Raw genomic sequence first — 20,408 nt, forward strand, 5'->3', positions numbered from 1 at the left:
ATCTCTGTTAATTTCATTTGAGAATATTATTCCTGAATTCTTTATTTAAAAGTTGGCCACTTAATTTTTATATTTTCTGGCCTTTGTTAGTTAGCAAGAGAGACTTCAAAACTGCTTTGGGTCACATTAGTTGTGACTAACTTTACTCTGGGTAAGTCTCTTACTCTTTCTCAGTCTTAGTTTCCTTAACTGTAAAAATGGGGATAACAATAGTCCACATTTCATAGAGGAATGAGGATCAAATGAATTAATGTGTGTAAAGGAATTTATTAAACTTAAGGTTATAATACTCAGGTATTATTAGGAAAATCCAAATTCTAGTGTTATTTTCTGTTATTTACGTAGTGTTTACTGTAGCTTCAATCTTTTTTTCCTATCAAAAAGAAAATCAGGAAAGTTAAAGGACCAACTTTACTCTTTGGTGTCTCTTTTAGGTTGGGGAGAGAGAGGGGTAAGAACATGTAATTAATGTCAAGCATTATTATTACACTTTCTATTTTCCTACTAGTCTCTAGTGTTTCACCCTGTACTACAGTGAAATATAAATGTTGATGATATCAGTTCTTTCATGATTATGAAATCCTCTGACACACTATTTATCCACTCTTCTTTTCAAAATGTGACAGGTTGGCAAAAATGAGTAACTACTGTAAACAGTTTAATTCTTTGTTAAAACACGTGGAAGAACTAAAGACCATTTTAATCACACCAGCACTGCGTACATCTGGTAGTGTTGTAAGTTAATCTGTCTTACCATTGAGAAGTCAAGCTTACAAACACATCAAGACTCTCTGGTTCCTGGAAAAGCTTCAGAAGTTCTGGATCACAAGAGAGGTGAGCAAGGATGCGCAATTCAATCTGTGAAAAGTCTGACAAACAGGTTTACTTTTAGTTCAGTCTTTTAACCAGCTCCTTCAGCTTTCTTCTCTCCTCCTGTTTCCCCCATTACAGCAGCAATGATCCCTCACGTTTGTGGCCCAAAGTACTACAGTTTTAAATGACTACAAATACAGTACCAAATGACAATTCATGTTTTTGAAAATGAAGTGAAAACCTCTGTGTCTTCCCTCTGTTTATTATTCCTATTTATCCCGCATATTGCCATTTTGTACATCAATGTTTGCTTGCTGTCACCTTCATTAGGGTATGAGCTTCTACAGCAAAGGAACTATCTTTTGCCTCTTTGTGAATTTCCAGTGCTTAGCACAGGGACACAAAGGAGGCACTAAATAAATGCTTATTGACTGACTGATTGACTGAAAAAGCCCACATGGTCTTAGGCTGCATTAAAAGAAGCAGAATGGAGTGTCTGGAGAGATGACTGTCTCTTAGCTTGGGCACATCACATTTGAAGTTAGTCCAAGTTGGGGTAACCACATTTGCAAGTATGCTGACAAACTGGAATGTGTCTAGAAGAAGGTGGCTGGGATGGCAAGAGGACTAGAAAACACACTGAAGGAATTGGGAATGTTTAGATTAGAGAAGATTTACAGTGGACACAATACAGGTGTTCAATCTGTTGCTGATGCTGAGGGCCAGGGCAACTCATGAAGATACTTTCCTAATTTATAGAGAGTTAGTTGAACTTAAAGAAAACCAGAGAAACCAGGAACTGAGCATGAGAGAGTACAACCTTGCATGGTAGACAACTAGTGAGAACGTCTGGAGTCAGGGGAGATGGAGTAACTTGTTCTAGGAACACCAAGTATGTCCATGTCACTGGATCAGTATGTAGAGTGAGGGGTGTGGGCAATGATGGAGGAAACAAGTAACTGCCTCTCATCTGTGCTCTGGCATCTCTTCCCCTCTTTGGTCACTAGTGCACCATCCATTATTTATCCAATATCTTCCATGTAACTTGGTTATTATCTTGATGCCATCACTCTCAGGGCATCTCTTTCCGATCACACAAACAGTTTGTGTTAGAGGCAGAACCTCAGCCCCAGTCTTCTGGCTCTGAGGCCAGCCACAGATACTTGTCTAATACTACATAGTCTCCCAAATCCCCACATTCCTCATGTCTTTGGGTTAAGGACCACATGCACCCCATCAAATGCAAACATTAAAACTGTCAGAGGATTTAGAACTGAAGAGTCTAATCCACTCATTTCACACATTTCAAAACTTAAGCTTAAGGAAGATAAGAGACTTGTCTGGGTCATTCAGGTATTAAGAATTAGAGCAAGGATCTGAATCCACATCTTCTAACTTCAAACCCAGTGCTCTTTTATTAGTCATGGACAGTTTATCATGAATTTACTCATCAGATTAGTTTGTTGGTGACCTCAGAGAATGGCAGGTAATGCTTTTTGTTTATATGGTACTTTCAAAGTTTGCAAAGTGCTTCATATAAGACATGGACTTAGGGAGGTTTAGATAATAGGAAAGCAAAATAGAGCAGGAAACAGATCATGAAGGGTCCAGAGCAGAAAGCATCGTCTGGGGGCAGTAAAACTATGTAAGGGTACTTGCACTTATAGATGCTCAGTAAATATGTTATTAAATGACTGATGGGGGTAACTCCCAAATGGGAGCTGGGAGAGAAAAAAAAAAAGAAGGCTACCATAGTCCAACTCTATCAACCTCACAATTCTCTCTAGGGTTGACTTGAGATGCAAAAGCACTGGGAAGACATCAGGAGGAGAAAAATAGCATGTGACACAGAGAAACTACTTTAGTCAATCTTTTTGGGGGTACATCAAAAGAAATGAAGACAAACTGGCCTTGACATTCTTTGGCCAGGGTGAATGGTGGCCATACCCTTTGCTACAGGGACTATGCTGAGGGAACAGTTACACAATTAACCACCTACTGTTTCCTCTTTTATACTTTCCCAAACTCTGCTCCCATTTAGGCTCACTGCTGAATCCCACACACTGATTCCTGCAGACTTCTCTACTTGCCATTTTCTCAGTCTCTTAACTAATACAGACAGAAATCTTTAATCCAAATTATCTTCCTCTCTTGCTTTTGCCTTCCTTTCTTATAACCAATCACCAAGAGAAACAATTCATCAACAAGCATATGTCAAGCAGAACATTAACTAGGAATGTTTATTCTCGGGGCAAGGTAGGTTGGGCACAAGATTCAAAAGACCAGACCTCATCTGGGGTGTAGCTTTTAGGATAAGGGATGAAAAGGGATGTTTCTATACTACCAAAAGATAGTCAAGAAATAATCTTGGGGTATGGTCACCTTGGAATGTTTGAGTAATTTGAGCACAGAGGATTGGCAGATGCAAAAGAGAAATTTATGTGGCAGAACAGCAGAAGACTAAGGTCCACATGAGAAGGTACTTCCCCTGCTGCTCTGAAGAGATGAGAGTCTATGTGTATCAGTTCTGCATATAATGTCATACTTTTTCAATATTTTGGTTAGTTGTGATTACTAGTTTTCTTTTACTTCTTTGTTAAAACAGATGGCTCTCTGAGAGGGAAAGAAGAGAAGGAGATTCGGGTATTGTAGATGATGTAAAAACAGGATAAAGACAGCCACAGGGAACTGGGAGAGAACAGTAGGAGGAAAACCAAGGGATGGGATAGGGAGGAGAGGGGGAGAATCAATAGCAGTGTGACAAGGTACAGTCTCTGCCCTCAAAGAAAAAATCATCTACTGGGCAAGGGGAGGAGAATATAACATGTACATTATTCAGAGTAGAAGGTCATAAGAAGAAAGGAGCACTACCATGTGTTCTAGAAAATTCAAAAAGCGAAAGAACACTTTGAGTAGGGGGAATCTGAGAAGGTTTCTTAGTTCAGGGAGAACAAAAATATTCATGGCTTTTCATAATGGTGGCAGCCCTCATGTAGTCTAATGTATCTTCCCCTCTACTGTAACTCTTAGTTCTCCCAAGGAGCACCAATTACTAAAATGGAATATTCAGAGTTGGAACTAGCGTTAGGACAGGAAGTTGAAGGAACTGAAGAGAGCCCATTTTCTAATCCTGAAGCTGAGTTTTAAAATACTTTGGTCACATAATGAGAAGATAGGTTTCATTGGAAAATGTAGGGAAACACTGATGTAGGGAAAGATTGAAGGCAAAAAGAGAAGAGGATGGTAGAGGATGAGATGGGTAGTGTCAGAAACAACAAACATGAGCTTGGATAAAAAATATTAGAGGATAGAAAGGCCTGGCGTGCTGTGTTCCATGGGATCACAAAGAATCAGATACCACTAAACAACTCAACAACAAAAACAATATTTTCTAACCACTTTCCCTCATTTTCATGACACAAACCCAGACACTTCAGGGACATGATAGAGATGAGTTCTTTATACTTAACAAGTAGGAAAGGAATTACATTTGTTCTACCTGATTCCAGAAGGCAAAAGTAGGAGCGATTTTGGGGATGAGGCAGGAATAAGGGGGAGTTTCAGAAATACAGATTTCAAACTTCCTAAATATTAAAATTCTCTCAAAGAGGAATGGGGCTTCTCATCAAGAGAACTCTTCCAGCCAAGTCCGGATGATGACTTTTTTGGACATATCAGGGACATTATAGATGGCATTGCTGCTCAGGTGGACTAGATGTCCTGTGAGGTTCCCTCTAACTCTGAGAACCTGAGAGGGGATCCAGCACTCTTTCACATTCACGAGTCCTTTTATAAGGCCAGCTTGGGCCACTAGCACATTTTAATTTAAAAATTTAGACCATAAAATTGTTGTTGAATGTTCACATAGGGCAAACAGAAAGGTTTATGTATTTCCTAAATCACAAAAATGGAACTATATAAATGGAATGACTGAATTTTTAGAGCTGGAAGGATCTTGGAAATTATCTTCTTTCCAGTCAAACTGAAGCACAGGTTTTTCATCCTGCACATCTCTCACTTTTCCTTCATGCCTTGGCTCACACAATTCTCTATGACTGGCATGCCTTTCCCTCTGTAGAAATTCTATCTTTCAAGTTCCAGCTCTAATGCTACCTCCTTCAGGAATCTTTCCCTATTCCTTTCCAAAGGAAATGATCCCTCCTTTCTAAAGGCCTCAGAGGACTTAATTTGGACCACCCTTATTGTTGCTGTGTTCATCCTTTCTTGCCAAAGAGGACCATGACATCAGAGAAATGATGACATGACTTGCACTGGACTTTGTTTTGAGTGAGTGAGGGCTGTGCAAGGTCACCAGTCTCACTTTCTTCTCCTGTGCCATCTGGATCCAGTGACCAGATATTTATCTGGATGACTAGAGACATCCCAGGATGCAGTGGGGGACCTTGGCCTTTTCAGGTATTCACTTAGTTGGAGTGAATAGGCCTCTTTAAGAAGTAGCCCTTTTAATGAGCAAAAGAAAAAAAATAACTAATGAAGCTTGAGGGAAAGAGAAACTGTTACTACTCATAATCACTCTAAGCCTTGTATGTATATTTAGAGATGCTACTTGAAGGATACTAAACATTTTTCTCACAACCTTACAAAGCTAGCAGTAAAAGAATTATGGTCCCTTATCTAAAGAAAAGGAAACTAAATTTCTGGGATGGTAAGTGACTCATTCAAGGAAGTTTCATATAAACAATAACAATAAGGTGCGATTTGAACTAAGGCCTCCTAACTTCGTTTGTCCCAACTTCTTTCCAATAGTTTAAAAACTATGTTCTAGTTTGAATTTTAACTACTTTTGTATATGTTATATTCCCTATATGAGGCTTTATGTTACCTCTTCTGAAGGCAGGAGGAAGGCTTGATTTTTTTCTCCTCCAGTGATATTTAAGAAATATCTGTCAAATAGTTGAAGAGAAATGAATAGCCAAGGACTGTCATTCTACAAAGGAAGGATCTATGTTTCACTTATAGAAACAATCTAGATTCACAAAAACTAGAAATTATATGATGATAATTTACTGTATGAAAGAATGCTTCTGCTGTGTGCCATATCTGAGGGATAGTCACTTTCCCAAGAGTAATACTAACAGAACAGGGAATTGTCTAGCTGAAACTTATTTAGGGAAATCTGGAATAGAAATCTGACCTTAGGAGTCTCTGTCTAACAACTCACACTTGCACAATGAATATGTTTTAATCTTGGACTTTCCTTGTTCTCCTGCTCTTTCAAACTTCTGGATGACTCTAGGCTAAAATATCCTTTTACCTCCTTTTCAAGTGATGTTGGTCTGTGGGGAGTGACTCATACTTAGGCGCTGGAGTCAGAGGCCCTCAGCTGGAATACTGACTTTGGGACAGACTAGTTACCATGAGCAAGCTCAAGCCACTGTGACTCTCTGGGTGTCAATTTCCTTTTCTTTAAAATGGAGGAGTTGGTGGTGTCTTAGTACCCTTCTAGTTCTAAATCTCCTCATCCTCTTGATCCAGAGTCTTCTCCCTGGCTCTAGTTCAATTTAGCTGAGCATCTCATACCTTTTTCATAACTGAAGTCTGACTCTAGACAACCTAATACTTCTGATCTCTCACTAAATGGACAATTTGGGGCCATGGACTTTCTTTTTTTACATAATATGGGTAGTATTAGCCTGCTTCATAGGAAAATTTCAACCCCAAGATGGCAGTAATCCTGATCTCTGTGGGGGAAAGGACAGAAAATATATCCCATCTTCACTTTATAAGATTTACCATGGTCTGTTTTTTTCTTGCAGTTATGAAAAACATTTCCATATTAGTCATTTTGTAAAATAAGAAAATGAAAAAAATAACATAAAATGAAAAATACCATGCTGCAGTCTGTGCTCAATCATATTAGTTCTTTTCCTGGAGGTGGATAGTATGCTCAGTCATTAGTTCTTTGGATTATGGATTATGTTATTATTATCTTGGATTATGATATTGCTGAGAACAGTTAAGTCATTCACAGTTCTTCATTGAACAATATTGCTGTAACCGTGTACAATGTTTTCCTGGTTCTGTTCAATCTGTTGGGTTTTTTTTAAGCTATCCAGTTCTTTTATTCATTTAAGCTATGATTATATTTCAAGTATTTTTTACATAACATTTTAAGAAGGCATCTAATGAAAAATGGTTTCAGACAAACTTTCTTTATATTGTTTACAAAAAGAAATTGTCATAAAGTACCTGCAGCTAGGAAGGTATAGCCTTTGGACGATATAAACATTGTTCTGGGAGAAATAGTTGTTTTTTCATCTTCTTTCCCTGAAGAAAATATATAATTGGGAAGTACATGAATAACTAAATCACAGCAATCTTTGATAGGTATACACTTATCTTAACATTATTCTACAATGAATATAGAGTCTAGTTTTCTGCCTCTAACTGCTTTGGAGCATGGATATTCTTTATATAGCATGCTGAGGTAACAGAAAAAACTCATCATTTAGAGTCAGGAAAACTGGCTTTGGAGTCTTTCCCTTCCTCTGCTACCCATGACATGGCGTTATTTATGGGGCCTTAGACAAAACAGTCCATTTCCCTGAGCCTCAGTTTCCACTTGCTTTTTACGAGAACGTGAACTCTGGCCTTTAAAAGTCCTTCACAACTTAACATCAACAGACCTTTCCAAGCTTATTGCACAATACCAGCCTTCTCATATTACACACTCCACCCCAACTGGCTGATCTATCATACCTCATACTGGATCTTCTTTCTCCCAGCCCCATTGCTTCATACAGGCTGCCCCCTCCTCACAAATACTTTGTAGAATCCTCCAGCTCAGCTCATATTCCACCTCCTACACAAAACCAATCCTGATTTTCCCAGTTGCTAGGCATTTTCTACCAGAAATCATTTGGTATTTTTTTAAAGTATACTTTGCATTTTCTTATGTATATACATGTTATTTCCCTTCAATATCATGTAAACTATTTGAAGGCAGGAATTCTTTCATTTTGTCTTTATATTCTTCACGCCTATTATGTAATACATAGTAGGTACTTAGTAAGTATCAAGCACAGTAACTTAGATAGTAGCTCCTTAAAAAAAAATCATTGTTAAATGGTTTGATCTACAAAAATAATGAGTTGATATGCCCAAAGAGCTATAAAAATGTGCATACTCTTTGAACCAGCAATACCACTTCTAGGACTGTATCCCAAAGAGAACGTGAAAATGGGAAAAGGACCCATGTATACAAAAATATTTATAGCAGCTCTTTTTGTGGTGGCCAAGAACTGGAAACTGAGGGGATGCCCATCAATTGGGGAATGGCTGAACAAGTTGTGCTATGTGAATGTAAAGGAATACTACTGTGCTATAAGAAATGATGAGCAGGCAGTTTTCAGAAAAACCTGGAAAGACCTATATGAACTGATGCTGAATGAAGTGAGCAGAACCTGGAGAATATTGTACACAGTAACAGCCACATTGTGTGATGACTGACTTTGATAACTAGCTCTTCTCAGCAATGCAAGGACCTAAAACAACTCCAAAGGACTTAATGATGGAAAATGCAGAGAAAGAATTACAGAGTCTGAATGAAGATTGAAGCATGCTATTTGCTCTCTTTCTTTGTGTTTTTCTTTCTCATGGTTCCTCCCATTCGTTCTAATTCTTCTATACAACATGACTAATGTGATAATATGTTTAATAAGAATGTATATGTAGGCCCTATATTGGATTGTATGCTGTCTTGGAGAGGGGAGAAGGGAAGGAGGAGGAGAAAATTTAAATAATTATGGAAGTAAATGTTGAAAACTAAAAAAAATTAATTAAAAAATGAGTTGAACTATATAGCTTTAAAATCCTTTTCAATTCTAAATCTTATGATTCCCATGTCAATTCTCCAAAATAACCTGACTATTCAAATTTCCAATCCATGTGAAATTTCTCAGGGAAAAATTATTTTTGTATCCCCATTGCCTAGGTACCATAATACCTTGTATACAGTAGGCACTTAACACATTTTTCTTGAATTAAATTAGTTGAATGAAAACATTCTATTGAAAGTGAACAAAATAATCTCTCAGTCATTCCAGGTATAGAATCAATGTTTAAGAACTAGTTATTTCAGAAAAGCTGAGAATAAATGAATATCACAGATGGGAGAACCTTGGAGATCATCTATTCCAACTTCTTTGTTGTGATTTACCATAGCCAGTCATGACCACCATGGGGCTATAGGAGTTTTAATAAGCTCTTAAGACTATATATTCACACATATGTGTGTGTATATATAATATCTAAAATATATATATCATACATTGTAGGAATATATGTGTGTGTATGTGTGTCCCCATAAATATATACACACATACACATGCATACATACACTAAGGCATGTGTGTGTTCATCCTTCGTTGCCAAAGAAGACCATGCCATCAGAGAAATGATCACATGACTTGCACTTGACTTTGTTTTGAGTGAGGGAGGTCTGTGCAGGTCACCAGACTCACTTCTCCTCCAGAGCCATCTGAATCCAGAGACCAGATATTCATCAGGATGACTAGAGATGACCCAGGAGGAGGCAATTGGGGTTTAGTGACTTGCCCAAGGTCATACAGCTAGTGAGTGTCAAGTATCTGAGGTGAGATTTGAACTCAGTTCCTCCTGACTCTTGCCTTGGTGCTCTATTCACTGCACCACCTAGCTGCCCCCATACACTAAGGCACAAAGAAAGGGAAAGAAACATTTGCTTATATTAGGACCAACAAATGAAAGCAACTCATTCATTTACGTTAGGACCAACACTGATGTTCTTTGAAAGGTACCAAAATGATTTCAAGTCATAGCCTCCTCATTCATTCAACAAGCATTCATTAATTGCCTCATATATATTCCTCACTGAGGGAGATACAAAGATTAGATAAGATATAACTTTGCTCTCACATAATTTAAATTTTAGTAGGAGGATATCACATTAATTAGTTCAAGAATATTTACTGTGTGTTTGCTGCTCTCCCTCTCTCCCTTCCCCCACCTTCATGCTCTAGCTTTCATGGCTTTGCCTTTGAATAGGAATAGACCATCTCCAAAGCTGGAATGATTTCCTTTTCCCTCCTCTCCTCTCCTCTCTTGTCTCCTCTCTTCTTTCCTCTGTTTTTCTCTCTCTATCTCTGCCTTTTGGAACTCCTAGCTCCCTTCAAGGTTCAGCCCAAGCATTACAATCAGGAGGTCTTTGGGGATTCTCTTTAGTAGTAGAACATCTCCAAAATTACTTTTTTATTTCCTGTGTATATATTTTGCATTTGCTTATCTGGGTGTATTTCCTCCCAGTAGAATATAAGCTTATGGAAGGCAAAGATAGTTTCATTTCTGTCTCTATATCTCCAGGACCTGGCCCACAGATGAACGGCTATGCTCAGAGCACTCTTGGGAATGGAGGTGATCCAAGTGTAGATAAGACATAACTTCAGCCCTCAGGGAGCTTGCAGTTTAGTTGAGGAATAAGTTCAAAACACAGATAACTATACTACTCAAAACTACTTGATAACTATATCAGGAAAGCATAAAACAAAGTACTACATAAGATCTGATCCTAGGCAAGTCACTTAATATCTTTAAGCCTCAGTTTACCCATTAATAAAATGGGAGTAATAATAGCACCTACCTCACAGGAAGATTAAAATAGTCAAATGAGATAAGATATACAAAAGGCTTGGTTAAAATTTAAAAGTTATATAAATTTTTATTATTATTCATGACATGTCAACTTCTTAAAAACTTTTATTGGAGAGAAAAAGTCCTATGTTTCAAAACATAAATACAGAGACCACTGAACTTCTGTTTCACTTGTGTATGATCTAATTAATACTGGAAGGAAATAAAAGTTTCTATTAGATACTTTCCGTTAGTACCATTTAAGACCTTTCTGAAGCAGATCTCTTTAACCCTTATAGAATAATCAACTTTTCAAGGGGGGAGGACATTCTAAGTTGGTACCCAGGTCTCCCTTGACTCTACATCCAATTTTCTGTGCACTAGATCTCATTGCCAAAATATACTACTTTCTGTCCTATAAACATTCCTTATGCTTTTCTATCTCTGTTGTCTCTCATTGGAACTTCCTCCCTCACTTCAATAATTCGTTAATTTGTTGATTTCCTAAACATCCTTTAAAACTAAACTCAAGCACCACCTTCTCCAGAAAGCCTTCCCTGAAGCACCCAGTTAATAATGGCAGTTCCTCCCTCAGACCTCAAATTCATGCATTATTTTGTACTATAGTTTTATATCACATCTCCTTAATAGGTTGCAGGTTTCATGAAGGAAAGTACCATGCATTATCTAAAATGTCATATCCCATTTTCTCAGTAAGACACATTTGTAAGTGGAAAAATAGCATGGTGTTGTGGAAAGATCTCTGGACCGAGGGTCAGAGAATTTGACTTCAAATCTGAGCTCTTCCACTTGCCACCCCTGTGATTCTGGACAGGTCACTGATCCTCTCTAGACGTCAGTGTCCACATTTTAGATGTCTGTAATAAGGGGAATGGACTTGGTCTCTCAAGTCCTTCCAACTCTCTCTGATTCCATGAAAAGAAAACTAGACCTGTCCAAATACAAATGAGGCTCCAAATGTTCCTTGTAAACACATTTCAAGTGGTAAGGGCATATGTTCTATACTGTGGATATTTTTTTGCCACACCTGTGATTCTGTCAGTGAAGGAAGACTCCAGCCTATGAAATTCCCTCTATGTGTGTAAATCATCAACTCATAATTTATAGTCTCGCTTGTCTGGGGCACTGAGAGGTTAAGTAACTTGCTCAGGGTCAGTCATATAGTCCAGGATATGTCAGTATGTTTGGGAATACAAAAATGAAAGAAGACAGTTTCTGACCTCAAGGAATTCACAATCTAATAGGTGAGTTTATAATTCCATAGCAATTTTACCATTATCAATGCAATAGTTGAATTGCTTCAAAAGAAAAAAAAGGGTAGCTTTCATCTGTAAAATTTCTGAAAATCCGTTTTCTGACTTTTAATGAGAGTTTACTCTGTTGGTGTTCAGCCTTTTGTCTTTTTCTTTATTGGGAAGTTAGTGGGAGAGAGCAGGGGAGTTGGGGCTGCTTGCTTTGTTTCACTGCCGTTGCTTTTGGAATATGAGCTAACAAAGGGGAGGGACCAGATTTGTTTAACATTTCTTTATACAGTACTTCAAACAGTTCCATGGTGATAAGCTACAATCTAGGATGATAATTAAAGAAAACAACCCAACAACAGAACATTAAATGCACTTTAACAATCCTAGTTATACAACAAGAATCATAGGACATTAGAGTTAGAAAGGATCTTTCATGTCATTTAGCTCAACTCCCTCATTTTGTGCATGAGGAAAATGACACCCAGAGATGAAATGACTTCTCTAAGTGTAAACAGTTAGTACGTGGCAGAGGTAGGATTCAAATCCAGGTTTTCTTTTTCCAAAATCAATGCTCTTTCTACTATACTAGCCTGTCCCTAACATAGAATAAGAATTTTTTGAAAAATAAAGAAGTCAAAATGGAAAAGCAATAGGCAACTTCTTTAGATTTTAAAAAAAGTTAATTCCATTTTAAGCAAAATAGAAGGGAATTTATTACCTTGCTCACACTGGTGTATAGTGATCTGGATTGGGTGCTTAGAGATCCCTTGGATATTCTGTCAATAAATGATAGGAATAGAGATTGACATTAATTGGAAATTCAGTTCTTATATTAGTACTCATAAATGAAGTTATTTAAGTTGCTATTCTTTATGAACATTTTAATTTATTTGAAACTAAATTTTAATGCAATAAAACATTATTAAGCAAATTCATATTTAATAAACATGATTTAAAGTTGTACTTAAAACTGAAGCCTAACCTTAGTGGGTACCAGCATTTCACATAATAATCCCTCCTTTTTTTAACCTTTGGAATCCTTGTCATTAGTTCTGTTACTTTCAGCAGCCTGAAGCATTAAAACATTTAACTTCTTTAAAAGCCTCATAGCACATACTGAAAAGTAAATTTTTCCGACTCTTTGGGAATGTTAATGATTCTTTTGAAAAAAAAAAAGCAATTAAAAAGTCCTTGTTTGTCTTACATAAATCTACTTAGCTTTTAGTAGTAGCTACTCAATGATAATAATAACATCAACAATAATAGCTCCTGTTTCTACAATGCATTCTATCTCACGAAAAGCGTTCCCTGTGAGGAAAGTAGTGTAAGTGCTATCAACCCCACAATCAATGGATCAATCAGGCCCCTTGCTGTGGAGAGTTAGGAGAATGAGACAGTCTCTGTCCTTAAAGAACTCCCATTTTAGTAGAGGAATACAACCTGGTCTTGGATGAATACACACAACAAACACAATATATGTCCAGTGGTTATGGGGAAGGAGTAAGGGACTTTCAAGGGACAACACAAGGGAAGTGAAGGTCTTTTGAAGATGACACAGAACAGAGGCTCGAAGGAAGCCGGGAGTTCCAAGAAGCAGCAAGGTGGGGCAGTGAACACAGCTGTGTCTGGAGTCAGCAAGACCTGAGTTCAAATCCAGCCTCAGACACTGACTGTGTGACCCTGGGCAAGTCACTTAACCTCTGTCTCAGTTTCTTTTACTGTAAAATGAGTATAATAATAGCATCTACCAGATAGCTAATATGTGTGAAGTGCTTATCACAGGGCCTGGCACAAATGAGGCACTTGATAAATGCTTGTTTCCTTGTTCCCCTCCACCCTGAAAATAAGAAGAGAGTGTGGAGCCCTGAGATGGGAAGCTCTGTCCCTTCCACTCTAGTTCACCAGAGAGTACATTGTGTGAAAGGGCAGTGGCCTGGTCAGGAAGGCCTAGTTCAAATGTGGCCCTGGCACCACAAGCATGTCACTTAAGCCTTTTTACCTCAGTCCTTCAACTATAAAAATGAGCTGGAGAAGGAAATGGCAAATGACTGCAGAATCTTTGGTAAGAAAAACCCAAACAGGTCATGGAGAGTCAGACACAACTGAAATGACTGAACAACTGTGTGTGAAGACCTGTAATGTTTGATCATCTTGGAAAGAAAGGCTCAAGTCCTATTGTGAAGAGTTTTAAATGTTTGTACTTTGTCACAGAAACAATAAGGTGCCTCTACAGCTTCTTGAGTGAGGGAGTCATATGATCAGATCATTTTAGGACCGAATATATATTTGGTAAATGTGTGGGAAATGGACTGAAGAGCAGAGAGACCTGAGAAAAGAAAAACCAATTAGGAGGCTATTGTAATAGTCTGGGAGAGAGTATGCCTGGACTAAGCTATTTGTGAGGTGAGCACAGAGAAGTGGATGAATATGAGAGATGCTGAGGAGGTGGGAGCTGATAAGACTTGACAACTGACTGGATATGGGGGTGAGGGAAAAGTCAAGGATAAGTCTAAGACTGTGAACCTGAGTAACTAGAAAAATGGTAGTGCTCTTCAGAAAAATAGAGAAATTCAGAGGAGGGGTAAATTTAGGGAGAAAGATAATGGGTCATGTTTTTCGACAAGTTGTTTGAGATGCTTATGGAAATCCACATGGAGATATCAAGCAGGCAGTTGGAGAAACAGAACCAGAGCCCAGGTCCACTAACTCCTAATGCAGTGCTCTTTCCATTATACCACACTACCTCACATTACCAAGACTGAAGATGAGATTTCCTTGGATTCTGCTGCTCTGGAAACATACCACCCAATGATGCATGGAACAGTATTGTTATTTACCTTATCATGTACATGAGTCTTCTCCATTTTCCCATTTTCCTTTCAATGCACAGAATCATAGAATAATAGAATCTCAGAGCTGGAAGGGACTCCAGTCCTTCTACATTCCAACAAAAATGGTTTCTACTTCACAAGTTGGCTCAAATATATCTTTTTCACTTTATCTCATGGTTCCCACCATCATATACTCTACATTGTAACCAACCTAGATAATCTTCCATTCCATATTCTCATCCTGTCCTCTTATCTCAGCCTTGATTTGTATTTTTATTGAATACATACCCTTCCTTCAAGGTTCAGCTTAGGTATAACCTCCTTCATGAAGCCTCCCCTAATTTTACTCCTTTCCCAGGTAAAAATAACTTCCCTCTCCTCAAATATCTGAAAATATATTACTCATATATCATCTTTGTATCTCATTCCTGTGCTCTGAATCACAACTGTTTTATAGAATCACAGTAAGAGAAATTAATATTGTACTATTATATTAATAACTTATTATTAATTTGCCAGCCACCCTTTTCCTTTCATTTCTTTTAAAATTCAAATCCTAAAAAGGTCAGTCTCTGAAGGTCATGAGTGAGTGAGTGATGAGATTTGCTCCTAGCTTCTAAGGCAAATACTTGTTAACTAGATAGACTCCACCCCAGTGGAAGACCTAATTTCTGTTTAGAGTGTAAACAGAATCCAGTGTGGCCTTTGCCTGGGGAAAGAACACCCTGTCCCAGCTCTTGAAGGAGAAAATTAACTAGAGAAGTCTGGATAGAAATGGCTTTCCCTTCCCAGATGCTTTGAGGCTGCTAAGTCTCATGACCAAGTCACATTCTCAGCAGGAGGAGCTTCAGACTTTCAGCGCATGTCTTCATAAATATCCACAAATCTGGGCTGAGTTTCACTAGTCAGGGAAGTTCCCTTTCAGAAAGGTTTTAAAGCATTTTAGGCTCTCTCCCAATTGGGGTTTTGGTAATTACCAAGAGAAGATACTGACCATCAATTCATTGATTTCTAGCTAGTCTATATACTAAATTCACTTGTCCCAACAGTATAGAAAGGGACCCTAAATGCTATCTAGTCTAATTCATATCTGAATAGGAGTCCCTTCTAAAATATTCCTGAGAAGTGGCCATGCCTAATGATCCAGACTCTGCTTAAGGGCCTACAATGTAAAGGGAAACCTGCCACCTTCTAAGACAATCTATTCTACTCAGTGAGAGTTGAATGGGGAATTTTTTCTATACATTGAGCCAAAATCAGTCTCCCTGAAACTTCCCTCAAGTACTCCAGGTTTTGCTCTCTGGGGCCAAGTATAATTGGTGTATATGAGGGAATTGGGAGGATTAAGCCAGCAAGTGGTTAATTATGGGAATCAAGTGAACCACATTGACTCTATCTTGTGGCAATTCTGGAGCTAGCTTAGTTCCTTTTCTATTCAATTATGGGTCTAGTCCAAATTCTGTCTTGTGAGAAAACTTTATTCAATTGTGGGAACTGGGAGAAAATCTTATTGAATCCAGCTTTGTATGGCTGGGAAGCTGGACCACTCCTACCTGTTGCTTAGTGACCTTAGAGACTTACCAAGGACCTAGGTTATGATGACCAGAAAGCTTGTCAGATCCAAACACTGATGCAAGGAATTTTCTAACAATTGTACATCTCAAGCAATCCTTATGTCTTATCTAAAAACTGGTCCCACACTGATTAATCAGTTATTGTTTCTATGCTCCTTTGATTGTTAACAGACACTTGCGGGGAGTGGGACACCTCTTTTTCTGAATTCAGGGAATTACACCTGTTCACTATCTCCTTTTAACTAAATACATGGGTAGCTGACCTCCCTTCAGGCAGTCATCTTGGTTGGAAGTCCCTTTCTGCTATTAGTAAGTAAGCTCTTTGGGAGCAATGTCTGTGTTATACCTTTGTATTCTCAGGCAGTATGTTTTGCATACAGTAGGTAGTAAATAAATATTAGTTCAATGAATAAATACAATAGGTAATCAATAAATATTTAGCTGATTGCTAATGATCAGCAAGTAAAGAAAGAATTCAGTTCACAGAGATGACATGTTCTTTAAGGAATAAGGATAAAGAGTTCATAGCAACGAATTCTAGACCAGACTAAAGACATAATTTAATTCAATTTTGATTAAATAAACATTTAAGTGCCTACTATGTTTAAGTCACTGTACTAGGGGCTGAGAATACAAAGACAAAAATGGGATCACTGTCTTCAAGATGTTCACATTCAACTAAAGGAACAAAACTTACATAGACATAAAGGGACCTATATTTCTGGTTGGTCCTGCTCATATAAAGTCAAAAAACTGAGGAGGCTTTGGGACCAACAGGGATGTGACCAAACACAAGAGTTAAATGTCTCAAAGTCAGAGAAAGGAGGAAGAAAGGAGGAAAGATGAGCAGGGAGGGCAGAGAGGTTTCTTTTCTTGTCCAGTCCGTCTTTCTCTACACCTTTTCTTCACAATGAGGTAGCCACATAAAGAAGCAGTCAAAGGTCCTTGTCAGCAAAAGGACATTGAAAGGAAAAGCACCAACTAAAGGAGTTTCAGTTTTCACTGGAGTCTTGTAAGCCTGCCCTACACCATTTTAAAAGGAGCTGAGGCCTAAATGCAGAACTCCTGAGTCCCTCATCAAATGATCAACTCTACTGAATAGTGTAAGTGAAGCATCAACTGAGAGTTCACAGGAGGCATCACAGTGATGATGTAGGAAAGAGTGCTTGAGGCAGATGGAGCAAGCAGGATGTGACCAGCCGGAAAAGTGATCAGAGAAGACAGCTGATGTGCCCTAAAATGGTACCTTAAGGATTAAGAGTTGCTTTGCCAGTACTTTGTGAAGCACCTAGTTTATTCTGTAACCCAAGGCACCCTAAGGTCCCTTCCCCCTTATCTTGAACCTGTACCGAAAGAATTGCTTTTGTCTCCTTTGTCCTGTGTTCCCCCAGTCCTTTAATTTTTAAACTGTATCCTTCTGCCCTATCCTTAAATCATAAAGAATTCCCTTTGCCTCCCTCATCCTATGTTATAAAATCCTTTCTTGACCTGTCTTTAATCTTTAACCCCCATAAAAACCTCTAAAGTGACATCATCATTCTGAAACCTCTATATAAGCAGAACAGCCCCAAATATTGAGGCTGTTAATTTAAGTTTTCTTGCTAAGGAGGCCCATGATGCTTTTTTCACATAAAATAAAAAGCTCCCATTGGTTATAAAGAGAAGGTCTAAGTGAATTCTTTCACACCTAAATCATGCTCTCCCCAAACTCTGCCCTCAACAACAGTAGAGGGAAAGAACATTGGATTTCACCTCATATTCTACCTGTGTGATCTTAGACAACTTAATTAACCTGCCTAAGATCCAGTTTTCTTCTCTGTGAGGGGTGTACTTGATGGCTCTCAGGTCCTTCAGCCCTTTATGCTCTCAGCTGATATGCCATTTATTTAAAACTATACCTTGTAACAATAACCACCAAAATGTTTAAGCCAAGCTGGTTGATGCTATGGCCTTTTCTGACAGTGAATACAGCCCTCTATACATATGGTCCCTTCACTTTCTACCCAAAAATAATGAAGTGTATTTCATCATTTGTTCCCTAAGACTAATAGTTGTATTTTAATGAGTTCAGCATTCCTCTTCATGTACTCTACCCTAACTAAACAAGACTACTTATCTTCCTTCATTTTGTGATATAATTGTGATTTTCTACTCTGTTTTTGGAATATTTTTCCTTACTTTTCCTGTTGAATTCCTAGTTGGGAATCAATCAATAATTTAATTATTAAGCACCTACTATGTGCCAGGTGCCAGGTATATAAAGACTAAAATGAAAGAGTCCTGGCTTGGAGGAGTTTATAATCAAGCTGGGGAGATAATAAGGTAATCACAATTCAAATGCCATGGTGTAATATAAAGAGCACAGAATCCATCATCAGAAGACAAATTTGAATCACCACTCTGCTAACTGCTAGTTTTAAGATCTTGGCCAAGTCATTTAACTTCCCTGGGTCTCAGCTGTTTTTCTGTAAAAGGAAAGGGAAGAACTTCAGCTCTAAATCCTATGATGTGATGATCTTCCATAAAACTTTCTTCGATTTCCTCTGGAAGTAATAACTTTCCCCCTTGGCATAACATTTTTGTTCTACATCTCTTTAATGAGGTGACTATGCATTATTTAATTTTACAGTTATCCATGTATGTGTCTAATCTCTCAACTAGACAGGGAACTCCATGAAGGCAGGCATGGATCCCTATCTAAATGTCATAGATTTCCCAGGCGCTAACATAGAGTTAGATGAATTAATATAATGGTAGTTTACAAACCATTTCCACATCCATTACTTCACTTGATCTTCATAAAAATCAAATTCCATCTCAGAAAGAGGGTTTGATTGCCCTAAGATCATACTGTATTTGGCAGAGCCATCATGTAAATGTATTTCTTCTGTCTCTAAGTCCAGCATTCTTTCTACTACACTGCCCTGCTTCTCCTTCTATACCACAGAGATTATACAAATGTTTTTATTATGAAGTTCATCTAAATTGCAACCATGTCAAGTAATTTGTCTTTTTGTGATCTTTTTCTGATAAAGGTACTAGAATGATTTTCTAAGGCTCTTTTTACAAATAAGAAAACTGAAGTAAACAGGGTTAAGTGACTTGCTCAGGGTCACACAGCTAGTAAGTGTCTGAGGCTGGATTTGAACTCAGAAAGATGAGTTTTCCTGACTCCAGGTCCAGTACTCCATCCACTACACTGGCCCATCCACTGCACCATGTAGTTATCCATAATCTTTCCCCTAAGTGTCATTATTTCTGTATCTATGGTAAATATTTCTTTCTCTGTGTGTGTATGTGTGTATGTATTTGGAGGTGCCATTATTTTGAAAAATCATAATTTAGAGGGAACTTTTATTATAGCAACTTATAAGATAGACTAAAATCAGTATTTAAATTACTTTGATGGGAGAAGAAAAATAATAAATTGCTTTGATGTAATGAAAACTAAAATAACTAAAAAAAGATTTCATGATTTTTGGGGTGACATCCTATTTTCAAAGCCACCATAGAAAGATAATTGGCAAATCCCCACCATCTCTCTGCATGGCAGCTTACTATCTCATCTTATTCAACAAGTTACTCAAATGAGAGAAAAGAATGAAAAAATCTGCACAAAATCTATCAGTTGGCATGTAATCAGAATCATCACTAAGAGGTGACTTTCTTCCCTTCCTTCTATACAAAAATAAAATACTAGAAACCCGAGGTTTAATGAAAAGCATTGACTCTGATAGATAATAATAATAGTTAACATTTTTTCTGGTGTGTTTCAGTTTACAAAGTACTTTTCTCATAATAGTACTGGGGAAGGAGGGTAGTGAAACTGTTTCCATACTCACTTTACAGATGGGGAAACTGAGGCCCAAGAAAAGGGTTACATAGGTCACACTGCTGGAAAATATAAGAACTTGGTCTTGCCAAGACTTTTGACTTGAAGCTTGCAACACTGCATCATTACATTTCATACTCTGAATTCTAGCTAAGGACTGTAATCTATACTTTTTACTAAAGGAAAAAAAAGATTCCCCTCCCCCCCAAAATCTAGGCAGAAATAACATTTGTAGAGCTTGTATGCTTGTTGCCACAAATGTTAACAAGATCCCCAATACCTATATAAGCACTAAGGTAATAAATACATATCAGGTACTAGGGAGCCTTTATTTTATCCCACAGAAAATGAATCATAAAGGAACTCAAATGAGCCCCAAAATAAATGTAGAAAACACATAAATGGACTCAGAGTAGCTCAAGACAAAAAATCAACACAATTTTCTATCCTCTCTGTTGGATACTAC

At 37.9% G+C, this 20,408-nt stretch overlaps 1 protein-coding gene across 1 annotated transcript in view; it reads right to left on the reverse strand.

The window, feature by feature from the left end:
* Positions 1 to 20,408, reverse strand: part of POLN (DNA polymerase nu) — a 260,105-nt gene that overhangs the window by 131,432 nt on the left and 108,265 nt on the right. The window contains exons 6-8 of the mRNA XM_072620027.1: positions 12,424 to 12,481; positions 7,024 to 7,101; positions 755 to 869 (exon numbers count right to left, since the gene is read on the reverse strand). Coding sequence (XP_072476128.1) covers positions 755 to 869; positions 7,024 to 7,101; positions 12,424 to 12,481 — 251 coding nt within the window. The remainder of the gene's footprint in view (positions 1 to 754; positions 870 to 7,023; positions 7,102 to 12,423; positions 12,482 to 20,408) is intronic.

This window comes from Notamacropus eugenii, chromosome 6, assembly GCF_028372415.1.
Source record: "Notamacropus eugenii isolate mMacEug1 chromosome 6, mMacEug1.pri_v2, whole genome shotgun sequence".
In the NCBI taxonomy this organism is placed as follows: Eukaryota; Metazoa; Chordata; class Mammalia; order Diprotodontia; family Macropodidae; genus Notamacropus; species Notamacropus eugenii.